Source organism: Chelon labrosus (genome assembly GCF_963514085.1).
Source record: "Chelon labrosus genome assembly, chromosome: 16".
Taxonomy (NCBI): Eukaryota; Metazoa; Chordata; class Actinopteri; order Mugiliformes; family Mugilidae; genus Chelon; species Chelon labrosus.
Window position 1 is genome coordinate 8,534,260 of NC_140349.1, and position 19,827 is coordinate 8,554,086.

Sequence of the window (19,827 nt, forward strand, 5' to 3'; positions counted from 1 at the left end):
TCCTGCAGGCTTCACCTTGTATAGACACTGAATAAATAAGAAATGATTTTCTGCCTCAACAGTCTCTTAACCCCAAACCAGGACAACCCTTCCGTCTTTTTTTTTTCTTTCTTAAACAAAAAATGAATAATCATTGCATACATTGATAAGGCTTTAGTTAGGGACTTTTTAAAGGGAACATGGAGCAGAACTACCATATCATTTAAGAGTGTATGATGGTAAAATCCTTCTATCATATATTGTAAAAGGATATGTACAGCAGTCTTTGCTGCAACAACGTAGAAAGAGAGGAAATTGTTAAATTTAAAGCAGATTTTTCGGAGTGATTAGGCCATTGCTTTGGTTGCTAGTAGAACCAAGTGGACCGAGCAGAAAATAAAAATATTGTTGGTGCACCTATGGAGCTAGCCCCTCATGCTGTCTCTAATTAAAATAAAAATAATACAGTCAACAGTGCATCCGATGCTCAGAAAGATGTTATCAGTTTGGTGAATTTGGTGGGGAACTCATGTAACTTACGTTACATGTCAATCAACGTGTATCAGTCGTCTCATTGGTCAGCTTGGTACCCGCATACCTCGCAAAAGTTTTTTCTCCAATTATCGCTGAATTTCCTTCCTATGTATAAGGTGTATGTACACTATATTACCAAAAGTATTCGCTCACCTGCCTTTACTCATTCTATGAACTGAAGTGCCATCCCATTCCTAACTCATAGAATTCAATATGATGTCGGTCCACCTTTTGCAGCTATTACAGCTTCAACTCTTCTGGGAAGACTGTCCACAAGGTTGAGGAGAGTGTTTATAGGAATTTTTGACCATTCTTCCAAAAGCGCATTGGTGAGGTCACACACTGATGTTGGTCGAGAAGGCCTGGCTCTCAGTCTCCGCTCTAATTCATCCCAAAGGTGTTCTATCGGGTTCAGGTCAGGACTCTGTGCAGGCCAGTCAAGTTCATCCACACCAGACTCTGTCATCCACGTCTTTATGGACCTTGCTTTGTGCACTGGTGCACAGTCATGTTGGAAGAGGAAGGGGCCCGCTCCAAACTGTTCCCACAAGGTTGGGAGCATGGAATTGTCCAAAATGTTTTGGTATCCTGAAGCATTCAATGTTCCTTTCACTGGAACTAAGGGGCCAAGCCCAGCTCCTGAAAAACAACCCCATACCATAATTCCTCCTCCACCAAATTTCACAGTTGGCACAATGCAATCTGAAATGTACCGTTCTCCTGGCAACCTCCAAACCCAGACTCGTCCATCAGATTGCCAGATGGAAAAGCGTGATTCATCACTCCAGAGAACGCGTCTCCACTGCTCTAGAGGCCAGTGGCGGCGTGCTTTACACCATTGCATCCGACGCCTTGCATTGCACTTGGTGATGTGTGGCTTGGCTGCAGCTGCTCGGCCATGGAAACCCATTCCATGAAGCTCTCTGCGTACTGTACTTGGGCTAATCTGAAGGTCACATGAAGTTTGTAGCTCTGTAGCAATTGACTGTGCAGAAAGTCGGCGACCTCTTTGCACTATGCGCTTCAGCATCCGCTGACCCCTCTCCGTCACTTTACGTGGCCTACCACTTCGTGGCTGAGTTGCTGTTTTTCCCAAACGCTTCCATTTTGTTATAATAGAGCTGACAGTTGACTGTGGAATATTTAGGAGCGAGGAAATTTCACGACTGGATTTGTTGCACAAGTGGCATCCTATGACAGTTCCACGCTGGAATTCACTGAGCTCCTGAGAGCGGCCCATTCTTTCACAAATGTCTTGTTTCACAGTCTGCATGCCTGAGTGCTTGAATTTATACACCTGGGGCCAGGCCAAGTGATTAGAACACCTGATTCTGATCATTTGAATGGGTGAGCGAATACTTTTGGTAATATAGTGTATGTAACTTAATGCATAGACTGTAGAAAGATGGATGGCGGAACAGCTCCTCAAAAGTGAAGCCAAAGCAAGTAGAGCTCCCCCTGGTGGCTCACTGCAGTATAGGTCATAAGCTCCAACCCCTCCATGTTAGTGGATGGGACTTGCCCGAAAACTAAAACACTAAAAAACACCTACATTTTTTTATTTTTTTTCAAGGATGCACAGACTCTGGCTCCAAAGTCGCAAGATGGCGCAGCCCGTAACCCTGGGAAAATAGCGTCAGGGCACGACACGTTGTCCATATTTATACAGTTTATCATACATACACTACAACATTGCCGCACACACACTATCACAACTCAAAAAAGCACCAAAACTGAACAGATGCACACAGTTTCTCTATTTCTGTTTTTCTCTCTCACACACACACACACACATAAAGCCAGCTGTGTGGTGGAAGCAGGTGTCACTCTCAGCTCATTACCCCTGGCAGGGTTGATCACCCTGTTTGGAGAGCAATAAGACACACCTCACTGGAGTGATGGAGGGATGAGAGAGAGAGAGAGGCAGGAGGAGGAGGAGTAGGAGTAGGAGGAGAGGGATGAGAGAGGAGCGGGGGAGGCGGCGAGCGAAAGGGGAGAACCGGCCTCCTGCTGCAAGAGATAGAGGAGACGGAGAAAGGTGGCGAGAAGGGAGGAGGGGAAGCGTGCAAAAAAAAAAAGGGGGACCTGGCTGGTGAGATAGGAGGAGAGGGGTGAGGAAGAGGAGAGAGGGATGAGAGAGTTGTGTGGATATGGAGAGGAAAACAAAATAGGTGGGATAAGAGAGGAAGGCAAAGAAGACGGGAAACAAAAGCAACCTGTGTTAAAGTGTTTTTTTGGGCGGTCAGAATGTGGTGGCTTTGCTAAAAAATAAAAAAGAAGCTTAAACATGAGCAGATAATCTGGAGACCTTAAATAGACCGTACACACTAAATTCAGCTTTCACTTGCAGTATTTGCTGTAGTACAAATATACAGTTGTTCCATGGAATATGTGTTTGTTTTGTAGTAAAATTTTACTTTTGTATTATAATAAATAAGAAGAACCAAAACTGAAAAAGCAGAAATGTGCACTTCTCTTAAAATCCCTTCTTCCATACTTCTCCTTCCCTGTACTTTATTTTTTTTTTTTTTTCAATTTTTTCGAGGTACTTTTGAGCACGTCTGGTCTTTCTCTTTGAATTTATTTCATTTAATGTTTGAAAGTTTGTCTGAACGTGTGCAAAACCCCGTGCATATTGTGACCGTTTCCCTGTTTCTGCAGGTACGACTACAAGGAGATGCTCCACAACTCCACCTTCTGCTTGGTTCCCCGCGGCAGACGACTGGGCTCCTTTCGCTTCCTCGAGGCCCTGCAGGTAAACCAGCAGAGTGCACATACACACACACACTCTCTCTCTGCATATGCTGTGAATTCAAGCCTACCAGCAGCATTCCTGGGAAGAGAAAATAATCACTACCCACACTCAACCTCCCACTTAGCATTTGTTTTAATAGTGTTACCTCTAGCATTAGAGGATCACTAAATCATTACCAGCTTAATTTTCAGACTAATAGTGTAATTAATATAAACAAACAAGACCTTCACTGAGAAGATTAGCCGCTTCTTCCTGCCTGCCTCTAAACGCTGATAATAATTTTGTAGATGCACAGTTAAATTGTTGCCGGGTTTTGTGAAAATAGCGGCTGGTGAGATGATCAGAGGACCGCTGCCTGGAGTTAAACAATCAGCTGTTACTGAGCGACAAACGGTGGCTCATCTTTTCCTTTTTCTGTGCACTTCAGTTTCTGAATAAGCTGCCGTGGTCACAGTGATGTGCGAATCTCAAAAAGGATTTTTGAGGACGGGAAATGGTGCAATATTTGCACAATTTCCACAAAAACGTATTTCATAATGTTTAAAAAAAAAAAAAAAAAAAAAGTGCGTTTCTCCATACGAACAGAAATGCGATCTTTTCTTTTGGGCGTGCATCTCAGCCTCAGCCTTGCAGACTGTTGGTTTGTCAGACAGAACTGACTAGAAGCAGACGAGAAACCACGTGTCGCGGCAGTTGTGACGCATATTACACGCGTTCAAGCAATGTTCCTTATGTCTTCATTGGCAAATGCTAAATTCAGACAAATGCACTAATGTGAAAGACAGTATCATGCATGTTTGTTCTGTTAAACAATCCACCTGCGCAAAATATTGTAGTTTTTGCCCTTATTCTGAAAAAGACAAAATTAGATTTCTTCTGAAAAAGAATATATATGTTTTTTTCTTATAATTAGATGTCTTTCTTCTTCTTTAAAGACGAGGGCTTTAATTTTGGTCATACACCTGGACCCCAGCGTTGCCATTAGGCTTAGTTAGCTGTCCTGTGTGTTAGACAGAGAGACAAAAAGTTATGTGTCACAAACTATGGTAAAAAAAACAACAAAAAAAAGACTATATTCTAGACTATATTCCAATGCAACGCATACATGTTGTAATATTGCTTGTAAAGCCAGACTAACGTCTTCACTGGAAAACGCTACATTCAGGAAAAAAAAAAATCTGTTGTGAAATGCTGTTTACGCAACAACTTCTCATGATCAGATTGGAGTGATAGTGGAAGCACGTCGTAGACTGTATAAAGATGGACGGCAGAACAGCTCCTCTAAAGTGAAGCCAAAGCAAGTAGAGCTCCCCCTGGTGGCTGGCTGCAGTATAGGTCATAAGCTCCACCCCCTCCATGTTAGTGGATGGGACTTGGGCCAAACTAAAACACTAAAATACATGTCAAATAATTTTTATTCAAGGATGGTTTCTGTCATTTTAGGTAGTTAATATAATGTTGATTCACACTCATTTTCCTTTTTGGATAATTTTAGCTAGTTATTTGACGCTCTAGAAACAGGATGTGATATAATGGCTACTACCAGTTGCCATGCCAACTGTTTCGTAAAGCGGTCCCGTGGGGCTTTGAGAGTTGTAAAAAAAAAAATGTTTTAAAAACAAGTTCAGTGTATAATCAAACATTTCCTTGTAACTGGTGTAGGTAGAGCAGAGCGTAGTGTTAATTAAACGAAAACGCGAGTGAGTTTGTAGGAAGTGTGGGCAGGTCATCTATGTCGCGGCTCCTCGTGGCTCCACTCTCGAACCGTACTGCGCAGACTCTGGCTCTAGTGTCGCAAGATGGCGCCGCCCGTATCCCCGGGAAAATAGCGTCAGGGAAGTGCGGACACCTTGTCCATATCTATACAGTCTCTGGTGCACGTAGATTTCAAGCTTCATGACATGATAAATTCGTGTCATCTCCTAAAGCTGGGTCTGAAATTACCTCCACTTTACTCCACTTGATATTTACACACTTCACATCTCTCCCCCCCTCCCCTCCCCCCTCTTCCTCTGTTCATCCATTTCTACAACTGCGCCGCACCCCTCTGCATTACTACTGCACTGTCCTTTACCTCTCCTTACCGCACGCTGCTGTCCACAGAGTGCACTCACATAAGTGCGCTTATCTCTCTATCAGCTGCTGCACACACACACACACACACACACACACACACACACACACACATAAACACACACACAACAGCGCACTTCACTCGGGAAGCAAATCTGCCCTCTTCCTCTCCTCCCTCCGTTTGTCTGACTCACTCCAAACCGTCGACAGTGTCGCTGAAGACGGAGGGAGAGTATTTGCAGGCTTTGGTCTTTGCATGAGAAAGCAATTCTTTATAGAGGTCAACTGTGTGTGAGTGTGTGTGTGTGTGCTCGGTTTGTGTGTCTGTTTATATTGGTATGCATTGGATTGTGTGTGTGTGTGTGTGTGTGTGTGTGTGTGGAGGAGATGGCAGCAGAGCCCGAGGGCCAGTTCTGGTTTAGCTGACACCTTTATGACCCGGGAGTGACAGGGCCGTCATTACATCAAACTCCCACCATGAAAACACACACACACACACAAACGCGCGCACACACACACATACACCAGCTGTTCCCTCTACCTCTCTTCTCATCCCTCCATCCCTCTGCCACTCCTTCGCCAAAGGTCACATTCAGCTTCACTACCTCCCCTCTTTTCATCCATTTTACGTCTATTTATCCGCTCTGATGTGTTTTAATTCTCTCTCTCTTTCTCTCTCTCTCTCTCAGTCATCCCTCCTTCTTCTTCCTTCCGCCCCTTCCGAGTAATTAACTCTCCCGCACCTAACGTTGCCGTTTTAAATCCGATGTGGGCGCGATCGCTTAATATTGAGGCGAAACCGTTGGAGCGGGCTGAGCGCGGCTGCTCCCTTTTTGATTTTTCGCTCGTAAATTATTCATTTTTTTGGAAATCAAATGAAAACAAACGGAGCAGAGTAATTAAGAAATTCTTTTTGTGCACGTTTGAGTTTGGCAAGTGTTACAGCGGTGTGGCTTAATGTTGTCTGGTTTATATGAATCCACGCCACCTTTTTGCACACCTGAAGCTCGGTCTCAACACTTTACCTTCCATACAGAACGATATATTTCATCCGTCCATATTAGTTATTATAATGTTTATCTGGTTGGTTTGTTTATTTCTTTTACTTTCATTACTATAGTCACTCTTGCAAATTTAAGTAACATCGATTCATTTCATTCATACCGACTCCCTTTTTTGCAATACGTAAAAAAGGCTTTATCTTCTAGGATTAAAGCTGCACTAGTCAATATTTTAAAAATTTGATTAAATGGTTGAAGCCGTTTTTTTTTTTTTTGGCTTACTGTTCTGCTTTTTCAGCGGCCAGCTTTTAATGACTTTCACATCGCTATCTGACGGATCTTTCCATCGAGATTTTAGAGTCGAAAATAAATAAATAAATTTAAAAAGTTGGGTATATCAAACACAAAATTCCTCTTGTGTCCAGGCAATAAGGCTCGGAATGAGTGGTTATGGTGCATTGTGTCTGCTGGAGGTGTAACGTTCACCAGTGCATTCGCAGTTTCGAGTTTATGAGGCGGACATAGTGTTTAGAGCTCGTTCTCCTGCCCTCTAGTGGCCAAAAATGAGATAATGCAGCTTTAAGTATGCAAGTTGGGATGTTTTCCATTTCCATTAATAATGAAACTCATATCCTGCTTCAGCTGATACAGTTATTTGCCTTAAAAGGCAGGAGTATAAAAACAATGATGTCACTGTTGATGTGATGTTTATTGTTCATTCCCTTGTTGCAAGTTTCACAAGGGATTTTATGTACAGTGTGTACAAATCCCACAAAAAAACGGCTTGAACTCAAGCGACCCGATGTCCGTCTGGTTAAAGAGCAGACACATAGGTTGCAGTGACATTAACAGGAAAGTCTCTGGTTCAACGACCGGACAGACATTTACTTCATGTCATGTTCCCACTATCTGTCTCTCTCACTCTCTGTGCGCTGTCAACATCCCACTTTTTTGCCAAGTAGAAAACACATGCATGACCACAAAAAGGAGCTGATCAATTATAATAAAACCAAAGCCGCTGTAACGTTACATGAAAAGAGCCACATATTGCAGCTTTAATGATCCAGACTTCCCCTCTTCACATATATATATATGTGTGTGTGTGTTTCAGGCTGCATGCGTGCCAGTGATGCTGAGTAACGGGTGGGAGCTGCCTTTCTCCGAGATCATCGACTGGAACACGGCCGCAGTCATCGGCGACGAGAGGCTCCTGCTGCAGGTAACGGCCCGTAGACCGGCGCTCACTCAGAAACCACACGCTCTCTATATCACTTGACAGTCACGCCACATCGAGAAAACAGCAGCAGCCGTTCCCTTGGAGCGAGATGGCTCCGTGCTAAACAAAACCTCAAGCGGGCCCGCGACCGGTCGCAAAGTGTCACTCAAGGGTCCCCATTGTTATACGAGGGAGGTCAAATAAATGGAAGGAGCAAATGGATTTGGTTGGAAGTGCCTGAACTTCACGGGGGGAAAAAAGTAATTATATGCCCATTAAATCTTAATTTGAATGAAGTGTGTAATAATATTGTTTGACATTGAGTTTTTATAACGTGGGAGCTCGCCGCCGAGCTGTGCAGCACCGAGCGTTCTGGATCACTCTCCGGATTTATGTATTCTGCCGCAGTACAGTGGGCCAAGGTGCAGATAGGTACACTATTAAATGTTGTATTAGAAGTATTTTGGAGAACACTACACGTATAGATGTTTACTTCTACAACAGACAGTGCTCGCAGTTAGAAGAACATGGCGGGGCATTTACAAAAGAGTGGATGAAACGTGTTTATTTGCCATTTATCCACGCTTTAATGTGACAAACACTTGCAAAAGGAACTACACAACTCTTTAAAAGTGTAAAGGCTTCCACCAAAAGCTTTTATTCTTAAATACTGGCTGTGACTGATAGAGGTGGCTGCTTTTATTTTTTTGTAAACTCCTTCTGTGGTCTTCATTCCTTTGATTTTTTACATATTTTTTTTTGTCTTTATGTAAATCCTACAAATAACTATTCCCTTTTTCCAAACATAATCTCGTGCTAAGGACTTTGCTCAACACAGCTGCTGCTGCTGCAGACCGTGCTCGGGGTCTTTAAGGAAAAGTCCTTTTTAAATACACGTGTTTGAGTTAGACGAGGAGCTCAACACGGCATCGAATGTGCAGATATGAAAGCGCGTTTGATCCTCTCATTCAACTCGTGGCCGAATAGCAAATTTCTGAAACTGTCAATCTTCTTTAAGTTACAGAGACAAGGATTTGACTCTTGACTCGAACCTGACTCACTTGAGGCGTGAGAATTAAAAGCCTGACGTTTTGATTAAAAAGGTGCTTTATTGATCCCGGAAACAGAAACTCGACTAAAACCTCTAGACGCGCAAAACGTCCTTCATGCTTTGTTTCCAGCTTTCAGTCTTGCTTCTTTGCTTTCCTTGAGGACAGATCTGGTGCAGTCGTTACCACTTGACCGACAGTAACTGTGGTATTTTGGTAGCACGGTAACAGGCAGTCAAATATAGAGGTGAGATGACAACTGAGACAAAGGCTGAGAAACAAACTTGGAGCTCGTGGTGAGATTTTTCCATCTCGACTTGGATTTTTCACAAAAAAAATGGCAACAGTAGAAAGCAAGAGCTTCCAAAAGTTATGTTTTACGTCATTAACAGATTTTCATGTGAGATGCCCCCACCAGACACTTAGATGATCGTGAAATGTCTACGAGAAGATGCAGATGTCTTTGTTTTAGCTCTTTTTTGGACACTTGCAACGTACAACGCAGTTATTTAATGATTTATTTATTTTTTGCTTGCACTTGCATGTTCTCAAAGGCTTTGCTTAATCAGTTAAATATCTTTGGCTGGGACTGCTGCTCCAAAAACTTGCTCCACTCTGCACAGCATCGTGTGTTTTATCTGTGATGGGAATTTCCTGAGTGTATCCCTGGGACCGATATTTAATCTTCCTGTCGGCACATGTCAGGTCCCAGATCAGTCTTTAGGAGCTATCTTTAGTGCCGAGCTGACTGACTCACTGACTGACTGACTGTTTTGTCTTTTGCAGATTCCGACCACGGTGCGCTCCATCCACCGAGATAAGATCCTGTCCCTCAGACAGCAGACTCAGTTCCTCTGGGAAGCCTACTTCTCCTCGGTGGAAAAGATAGTGCTGACCACGCTGGAGGTGAGGAGTCCAGACACGCTTGCTATACGCTCACACACGAGAAACCACCCGTCCCTTCGGCCTCTCTCCGATTCCTTCCTCCATCATCAATCTTTCCCTCTCAGAGGGCCTCCGCACACCCTCTGCAATATCCACTTCATTCTCAGCCCTCTCAGGTTTTAGCAAAATAAAGGTTTGCTCTGCAGTTTACAGAAGGAATCTAGAGAACTCCTGGATTGCTTCTCAAAAGCAATATGTAAGCAGCATTTTACACAGCTAGAAAAATGTTATCGGCAGTAATCGTAGCAATACTAATACTTCTAGTGGTACTACTGGTATTAGTCGAGGCAGTAGACTTTGCAGGGGTGGTAATTTGCCCATGGGCCCCTCAGAGGAAGTGTGTGAACTGTGGCCAGCTATCTTAGAGTATCCCGGCGAGTAACCCTAAAGCAAAATTCAGTTTTTATGAGTCTCAGTCAGCCGAGCAGATCTGAATCTACTTTTTTTAGAAACACTTTTAGTTCAGTCCTTTGCAGAGAACAGAGGCACTGGAGCTGTTTGAAAAGTCCGTCAGCGGATTCTAAAAGTTTTCACAAAGCTTCTTAAAGCTTAAACATGTGAGTGGAAATGTCTCAAACGGCCCGAGAGCTGAATGTTTCACATCGCCGTAGTCCATACCTGAGCTTTGAGCGTTCCTAACCGTCACTTTTAGGTCCATGGTTAATGGTTGAAGGGGTCAGGGTTTGCCTCCAACAAGTTGGTTCATGCAACATGTCAACCAACTCGGAAGGCAAGTAAAAAGCCTGGAGGTTTAAAGAGAAGAGATACGAGTTGAAAAGGAAATAACAATCGTTGGAAGACACAAATAGTGGCGAAAATATTTGGGAACAATCCTTTTTTTTTTTTTTTTTTTTTCACTTGCTCAGTTCGCCTCCGCCTCCAGTTTTACTATCAGAAAGGTTTGTCCACACCTTTTTCACCAGTCCAATAAGCATTTTGTTCAAAGCCTTAAACGAAGGATTTGGAGTCTCTATGCTCATGTAAACCCTTGTCAGGCTGCTCTACAGTGATTCTGACCGAAGAAAGAGCAGGAGTTAAACAAGGCCTAAACCAGATTGACTGTACCATGCATGAGGATTAAGAACATGTCAACCAACTCGGAAGGCAAGTAAAAAGCCTGCGGGTATAAAGAGAAGAGATACGAATGGAAAAGGAAATAACAACATCGTTGGAAGACACAAATAGTGGCGAAAATATTTGGGAACAATTAAAAGGAGATCTTTTTTTTATTTATCGCTTGCTCAGTTTGCCTCCGCCTCCAGTTTTGCTATCAGAAAGGTTTGTCCACACCTTTTTCACCAGTCCAATAAGCATTTGGATTTGGAGTCTCTGTGCTCATGTAAACCCTTGTCAGGCTGCTCTACAGTGATTCTGACCGAAGAAAGAGCAGGAGTTAAACACGGCCTAAACCAGATTGACTGTACCATGCATGAGGATTAAGAACATGTCAACCAACTCGGAAGGCAAGTAAAAAGCCTGCAGGTATAAAGAGACGAGATACGAATGGAAAAGGAAATAACAACATCGTTGGAAGACACAAATAGTGGGGAAAATATTTGGGAACAATTAAAAGGAGATCTTTTTTCTTTTTTTTATCGCTTGCTCAGTTCGCCTCCGCCTCCAGTTTTGCTATCAGAAAGGTTCGTCCACACCTTTTTCACCAGTCCAATAAGCATTTTTGTTCAAAGCCTTAAACGAAGGATTTGGAGTCTCTGTGCTCATGTAAACCCTTGTCAGGCTGCACTACAGTGATTCTGACCGAAGAAAGAGCCGGAGTTAAACACGGCCTAAACCAGATTGACTGTACCATGCATGGGGATTAAGAATGAAGTTGTAGAGTTAGTCACATTCTAGTAAAGAATTAACGTTTTTACAAGTTTTAAAAGCGGGATCAATATTAGAAATCCATGTCAACATCAGCTTTGTTGACAGTAGCCAAGCGTATGGAATTTGTGACGGCGAGGTATCCGTCCAATCCCTATCCGTCATCGTTCAGTTTAAACAAGTTGTTTTTTATCATTATGCAGGGATAACACCTGGGCTTACCGCTAGCCGTGTGTTACAAATGTCTCCTCCTTTCCGCCTCCTCTCTCATTCAACTACCCCGTCACGCTTTTAATTTCCTTTCTTACCGCAGCGCTAAAGCCCCCGGAGGCAAGATTCCTCTTAATGCCACAGTCTCACTGACGGTACAACCTCCCGAATCTTACATCTGAATTCGAGTCTGAGTTTTACACACACGCGCGCGCACACACACACTCAAAAACACAGCGCACATAATCTGTCGGGGCTTCAGAATCTAGAGTCTGTCTGATTTCAGCTAGCTCTACATCTGTGGTCTGTTTGTTATCTAGCCCCGGCTCACTGTGAGCTATCACGCACACACACAGTCAGAAACACACTCTCACACACACACACAGAGAGTCAGAAACACATCTCCATATGTCAAGATGCGTCATACCAGATAACCAAGGCACCACCCAGGCATAACCTTGCTGACATGTTGTCACGCCGCACTAAAGTGGAAGGTGACACTGCGGAGGTCCGTGACTCTGTGTGTGTGTTTGGGTGTGTTTGTGTGTGCGTGTGTTGCTATTGAATACAGCTAGGACTAAATGCTTAATCCTGACTGACTGTCCCGCTAAAGGTGCGAGCGGAGAGGGTGAGTAGTGGGGGAGAGGGTGAAGAGGAGGAGCAGGGGGTGACGTATGTAAATGCCGTTGCCGCGGCAGCCCACGAGATAACAAGCGACATGGTTTATCCATCCTGCTGGCTCTGCGGACACACACACACACACACACACATATATATAGATATATATATATACCTGCACTGCAGATCTGTAATGATACACACTCTGATATCATGACAGATTGAATCTCACACGCACACACTCACTTTATTTTTTATTGACTTTCTCATTCGCTCCAAACTGCGTCTCCATCCATCCGTCCGTGTGTGTGTGTGCGTGTGTGTGTGAACTGCGAGCTACCAGGAAACACCAGTTCAAGCTATCATGCTGTGTTTCCTGTCAGGAAGCGGGCCACGTTTCGACCAATCACGGGGTCAATATCGGCGGGTCCGCGCCCTGCCGGTGCAACCCATTAAAGCCGAGGAGTTCACAGTTGCGCTCCGACGGAAGCAGGATTTATCTATCATGCTCTAATTGGTTGATTGTGGCTGTTCTGAGGTGAGATTGAGTCGTCCATCATGTCCCGACTGAGGGTTCGCCGGCGGGGGAAGGAGCCGCAGCCAAGCGAGCAAAATTGCCCCTCATAAGGTGTAAAGGGCTTGGGGCAGGGTTTTTTTTTTTTCCCCCCTAAGGTGGCGGGCAATGTTTTTATAGAGAAGTTAACGGATTCTGAGTTAATCTGTTTTTTCTTTTCTGTTTTTTGAGGCAAATGGTTATCGACTGCCCTCGGGGACAAAGCTCGGAAAAGTAAAAGAAACTCACACAGTGCTGATTTCTTTTTTTTTCCTTCTCCCTTTCTTCACGTCCCCGCCTCCCAATGATGAATTCTTATGTTGCTTTGTCAATATTATTCCAGTAGCCCCCCCTCCGGCTGTGTTATTAGCTTTTTTACAATTTGAACAGCTATCAGCTGCTCAGCCGTCGCCCACCTGACTCTCTTTCTATGCTTTATGTCTGCGCTTTGAGTTACCAAGCCAGCGGCCCGTCGCTCCTCCCTCCCCTCCCCGATTCAATAGCGGCCATAAAACACGGCCGCAAACCTGTGTCTGTTTTACTGAAGCAATTTAGCATGGCTCAAGGGCGCAGCAGCAATATCTCTCTCCCCCCCCCCGTCCGCCTGCCTGTATCAGCAGAGGCCCACTGCGAGATGCAGCTCGGGGGAAAATAGCGGCCATTCTCACGTCTGACCGTTTGACTGACTGCTCTATTTGGGCGCAGGAAGGATTGGGGCTGGGTCTGAATGACTGCTGCTTACATACAGCTCATGTCTTTCTGCCCCCGTGGCTTCTGCCGTGTGTGTCGCTGACCGACACAGGTTCCCTTAACTTCCTGATCTGTCTCAGTTTGGTCCATCCGCAGAGGAAATATTGCACAATATCATAGATTTCCTTCACAGCGATTCCCTCTCGGCACAATCGATGGCTGCCATTGAGGGGTTACAAAGCAGAGGATTTGGAAAAGCTCAGCTAGCTCATTGCTTTCATCTGCAGACTCACTCTTATAACCTGCTTCAATTCGCCGCCTGGCTCTTGAATAATGCTTCCGAACTGAAAGGAGGTTATTGTAAGTTGGAACATTAGCCCGTGTTGATATTCATTCACATTTACGACTTTCTGCCTCTGTGCATTTTTTATTTTTTTTATTTTTTTTTTGTGCGCGTGTGTGAAAACTCATTTCTCAGCGTGAAATGTTTTATAGGTGCGATTACAAGGCTCATTGATCAAATCCTTATTATTTCATCCTCCATAATCTGAGCGGTTGATCCCCCAGCCGCGCAAATATTGATGAGTTCTTGCGAGTCGTCTGCGATCGGAGCGGAGCGTTGTTTAAATGTGGTTTCGTGCCGGTTTTAAGTTTCGAGAGTCTGAGCTTCCCGAGAAGGAAGGGGGGCGCTGCAGGAGACCCCGCTCTAATTAAAGTGACAGTTTGATCCTGGCAGCAGACTGTGTAGCCATTAATTGCTCTGTCGCTGTGAAAGCAGCACAGGTCTTTGTGAATTCATTGAAAAAACAGAGTTCTTCTGTTTTTTTTAAACTGTAATCTGATGAATTTATAGTCTAGACGTCCTTGTGCGTTTTATTTGCATTGCTTCTATTCAGCTTATATGTACTTGGTATTTGAAACCCTTATAGGCCGTCTAGACTTCTGCATCAATTTGACGCCGTAGCTACAGCGACAGCCCTGACCCTGCTCAGACCCAAACACCATAGCCTGACATGCACCTCCCTGGAAATGTAACTACACATCACGGGACTGCAAGAGCTGGTCCGCTTGGTAGCAGCGTATTACCGCTTTAGTATTTCAGGCTGCTTCTCCAGCTCCACAATTTTCAAATTGATTGTTTTGGATCAATAAAGATGGAACACGTCGAGGAAAGGTTAACTGAGGAGGTTTGGAGATTCAGATTCAGACAAAAATGAACCCAAATGGCAAAAAAGAAGGCGTTTTAACAGAGCAAGCCAGACTGATGAGCGCACAAGTATAAATGGCTCACGCCGGCGTTGGCTACATGCGTAGGTTACGGCGTCTGTGTCCTGCTATACCCTAAAACAGCCTTTAAATTACGGAAACAAATTATTTGGAAATGAAACTCATGCAGGGAAAAGGAATTAAAAAACAAATATACCGTGAAAGTTTTAGTTTGTGGACCGTGGTGTGATCCTGCACCTGGTGAAAGGTCTGAGTTTGCAGTGTAGTAGTTGCTGTTTTGAAGTCTAATTTAATTACAGCACATCTCCCAGAGTTTTAAAAGTACATGCAAACCTTTATTAGAAGTATCTGAGGCCTGATCAAACCTGCTGTTAACTGGAGTGGATCGCCACCTACTGCTGCCGCCAGACGTGGGGACACGATACAAATTGTGGAACAAAATCAACTCTCAATTTACTATTTATTAATTTATCAGTGCCCTGTGATTAGTTCTGATCTGTTTGCAGCAGTGACAGTAATAAAGGTAAATAAAGCCGCCTGTGATTACTGAGGAAATACATAATTTAACTCCACATGGCTACTTTACATATAGCGCTCATGGCTAATTAACCACATGCCAATATGTTTTTGCGAGGGAATCACACAGAGCCCGCTCATATTCAGCCATTTAATTTGTTATTTCTTGCTTAGATTTATTTATTATCTGATTAACTGACACCTGCAAGGACAGAAGATGTTAAAAGGTCACCAACAGCGCAATTATTCGAAATAGAAGTTAAAATAGACGGCGTGTTTTGAGCGGCCACTTGTGAGCTGATCATTCAGGACGCAGGTTAACACAAGGCGTCAGTTCAGATGACGGAAATTAAAAACAGAAAATTAAAAATGAATTGTAGTTTTGTTAGGTTTACTCAAACATCCTTGGCTTTGACCTTCAGTCTGAGTCAACAACTTACTATGACAAGAAAGAAAATCTAACATTATTTGTTGTTCCTCTCTAATCTGCTCGCCTCTCGTCCCGTTCACAGATCATCCAGGACCGTGTGCTGGAGCACGGCTCCAGGAGCAGCCTGATGTGGAACAGTCACCCTGGGGGACTGTTCGCTCTGCCGCAGTACTCTGGATACCTGGGAGACTTCCCCTTCTTCTACGCCACGCTAGGTCAGTAACACATGAACAGACACACATCGCGAGCCGTACGAAGGGCTGCTGACGCCGGCAGTGAACCGAGCCGGAGAGGTTTCTCTATCTCTTCATCCGTCTCTCTGCGTTTGTCACAGTCTTCGTGCAAGATTTCTCTCAAGCTGTGGTTTTGGACCTTGTCCGGACAGTAGAAATATGTCCTCACCCCTGATCTAGTGGCCTCCTCCAACGGACGCGTCTAGCAGCAAGTGGAGTGGACGAATGGGCCTTTGACGGATGTTTGTGTTAGCCCTGCTGACACATCACCCCGTCCATCATTGTTTTTTTTGGAGTCAGCATTGCTACTGCTGCTACCAATTCCTCCCGCTATGGTCCAGCGCCGTTTAGTTCGTCCCCCGCCACATATCTGCGACCCGGGAGCCGCTCCGTTCCTCCGCTCGGCTCACTCCATCTTCATCCAGAGCTGACAAAACCGCCGCGAACACACACACACACACACGCACACAGGCACGGGCGGCGACGGTACGAAACTCGGTTGACGGAGCACCCGGGGTGGAGAGCAGATATTAGAATGGATGGGCGCAGTGACGGCAGGCGCGGATTACAACGCCGGCGAGTTTATTTGTTTGTCAAAGAGGAAGCAATTAAGCGCGGATGGATTTTTTAGGAGGCGAGGTGGCTTGTCGCTCATGGTTAAATGAGCAAAATCAAAGAGGGATAGTTTGTTTCTAAGTGACACTCCTTATTATTTTAAGAGCCATTAACGAGACACACACACATTCTGTCATTGGCTCACACAGCGGGAGCAGGGTTTGCTTTTATATGCTTGAACAAAATGGACTTTTGATTAAAAAGACAAAAGATACTGGATTTTTTTCATTTGATAATAGATAAAATATCAAGGAGATACTCAATGAGTGGCCACTTTATTGGGTACACCTGCAAAATCCGAACTAATATCAACATTTTTTAATATAATACGCGCTTTCATGGCGTCATTATTAATATTGTAGTTACATTTCTTCAGTTTTAGTGCCTTCCTTAAACTCATCTTCCGGTTGTCCGCTCTGATTTTACTAATTCACCCATTAAACTGTAAATGCATCCCTAATAAACCGTGTCATTAAAGATGACAGTTACAGCAAACACAACACATTACTTCAAATAACAGCTATAAAACAGAGCGTAAAACAAAACTGCATAAAACACGGAATTGAGGGGAAACATGTCGATGTTAATAAAACCTTTATCGCCGCAGTTAACGGCTCTGAAGTGTCTCGGTGCTAAAACACCTAAACAGATACACAGCGTAAACTCGTATGAATGTTTAATTCTGAATCTGAGCTCCCGTTAAAAGGCTTCAAACAACTTTTTCCCGCTTTCCTCGAGGTTTTGGAACGTGGCTGCAGGGATTAGCGTTAGAAATGTCGGCCAGAGGTTTTGGTTTTGATGATCGCTGGGTTGGACCCTCAGGTGCTGGGTGGGGTTCAGGTCAGGGCTCTGTGCAGACGCCAAACTAAACTTCTTTTTTTTTTTTTTTTTTTAATAGACCTGACTCGACGTGTCGGCTGTCACGTTAAAACAGAAAAGGGCCTTCCCCAAATTAAAGTAGTATCTTGGGAAACCCCCAGTAGGATAGAAGGGAAAAGAGAAGAGAGAAAGTGGTTCTTATTTTAGAATCTTAATCTAAACTTTCCTGTCTACGGTCTTGTAAAATAAGTGTTTTGCATTTTTTGTTTAACCTGGAATGGAAATCACTCTTCGCTTTTAATGGGGTTAAGATCGCACCATAATCTGAAACTGCGATGAAAAAATGTGCGTCCTGCTCTGTATCTATGGCTTGTCAGTCATTTTCATGTAAATCTAGTAAATGCAACCAGCGACTGGACTGGACTCTAGTGCACTGATTCACCGACAAATAACCTACCAATAGATTAAATCTCATGACTCGAAACGCTCACAACTGTGTGGTCAAATCTGGTCAAAAGTGGGAGAAGCTCTTTGAAAACAGTGCAGATATCAGCCCTATAAAATCCTAAGATTCAAGGTTTCGGAACTTTCTTCCCAAACATATGCACCGTACTTTTCAGATTGCTGTTTACAAGGTTTCAGACCTGGAAAAATAAAAATAAAAAAGAAGAAAAGGAAAAAAGGAAACTAATGCACCGGGTGAACAGTGACATATTTGAAACTCTGAAAGTGTGCCGGAGAGAAAAACACTGTAAACTGTGAAGAAGAAAAAAAGAAGAAATAATATGAGAGATTTAAAATTATTTTCCACACTTCCAAAACATTATGCAAGCTTTAAAAACTTCGCTCCAGACTTGCTAAACTTTTTTTATTGGATTCCAAACTTTTATTGGATTCAAAACTTTATCTATTTATGTATTTTGTTTGCAGTTTCAGATTATGGCGTGATCTTAATCCTATAGGGTTTAATTTTATAGAATATATAGCAAGTGCATCGTTCTTGTTAATTGTCACAAGTAAGACCGGAGCATTAAATCCAGCATTAAAACATCCTTAATTTGACCACAAGCACATAGAAGCATGCACATGTTGTGTCCACGATATGTAGGTAGGTATTACAAATGGCTGAATCGGAACTGCTCCTCAAAAGTGAAGCCAAAGCAAGTAGAGCTCCCCCTGGTGTCTGGCCGCAGTATAGGTCATAAGCTCCGCCTCCTCCATGTTAGTGGACGTCAAATAATGTTTTTTTCCAGGATGGTTTCTGTCATTTAAAGTAGTTAATATAATGTTGATGCAAGTTCAAATGTACATTTTTTGGATAAGCTTTGTTTTACTTAGTTATTAGACGCTATTGAAACACGATGTGACATAATGGCGACTACCGGTTGCCATGCCAACCGCTCCACAAAGCGGCCATCAATAACGCAGCTCCACGTGGCTCCACTCTCGGACCGTACTGCGCAGACTCTGGCTCCAAACTCGCAAGATGGCGGCGCCCGTATCCCCAGGAAAACAGCGCCAATGCAGTGAAGTGGGGCCGTGTAGTTCATATTTATTTACAGTCTATGGTTGGTACGGGATGAGATGGGATCCACTGAGGATCGTGTGCTAAAGGCAGAAAACAGAACGCACATCTAAAATTTAGAACATGCCGCGTGACTCTTATTCTCCTCCAGGTTTTGTTCAATGTTTCATGAACGTCTGTTTATGAGCTTGTTACAAAATTCACATCAGCAGGTGTTTCAACGAAAAAAACAAAAACTTCTTTCTCATGACAAATCACAAGGAGAGTTTACCAACTTTTAATATCCCTCTTTATAAAAAGTTGCTCAGTTGCGCCTCCTCCTTCCGCCGCCATGCTTTGCTGGGTTAGATTGGATTTAAATGAGGAAAAAGTTGGCCGTCCTCTGTGATCCGTCTTGCTCAGTATCTTATTTCCTCCTCATTTTCAGCCTCAATTACTCTAGTCCAACATCAAGTCAGGCTGAATTTAAAGTCACATCAGCAGTTAGTCGTCTGTTTATTGGGTTGCGGATACAGCTGAGGAGTTTCCGAAATGAAATATTCAGCGATGGAGAGATTTGGCATTTTCAAAACACATTAACATTGTTGAATATTTTAAGAGTGGTTTTGAAAAACGTACATCGCTGACAATTAAGTCGTCCGTATTTCTGAACTGCTGACGGGCCCGTTTCAAGTTGCATCTCTCAGAAAACAGATATGAAGTGTTTGTGAAAATGAACGTCTTCGGCTTTGTTCTCTTCAAAGGCGCTGAAGTTACATTCATGGCTGACAGTTGGCTCGGCCGCGTTCTATCCTGTGTTGTTTGCTGAATTTGTTAAAATGCATTATTAATGAGTGTTTTCTCTCTCCGTTGTGTTTCAGGCATTAAACCGTACCCCAAGTTCACAGCGGTCATCCACGCCGTCTCTCCTCTGGTGTCCCAGTCGCAGCCCATACTCAAGCTCCTGGTAGCTGTGGCCAAGTCCCAGTACTGTGCACAGGTAAAGGATTTGTGTGTGTTTTTACTCTCAAGAATC

General features: G+C 43.7%; 1 protein-coding gene across 1 annotated transcript in view; it reads left to right on the top strand.

Annotated features, from left to right (window-relative positions):
* The window catches only part of ext1b (exostosin glycosyltransferase 1b), a 123,897-nt gene that overhangs the window by 80,898 nt on the left and 23,172 nt on the right, over positions 1 to 19,827 (top strand). The window contains exons 2-6 of the mRNA XM_084562741.1: positions 3,175 to 3,268; positions 7,454 to 7,561; positions 9,394 to 9,513; positions 15,703 to 15,835; positions 19,673 to 19,791. Of these exons, the coding sequence (XP_084418867.1) occupies positions 3,175 to 3,268; positions 7,454 to 7,561; positions 9,394 to 9,513; positions 15,703 to 15,835; positions 19,673 to 19,791 (574 nt within the window). The remainder of the gene's footprint in view (positions 1 to 3,174; positions 3,269 to 7,453; positions 7,562 to 9,393; positions 9,514 to 15,702; positions 15,836 to 19,672; positions 19,792 to 19,827) is intronic.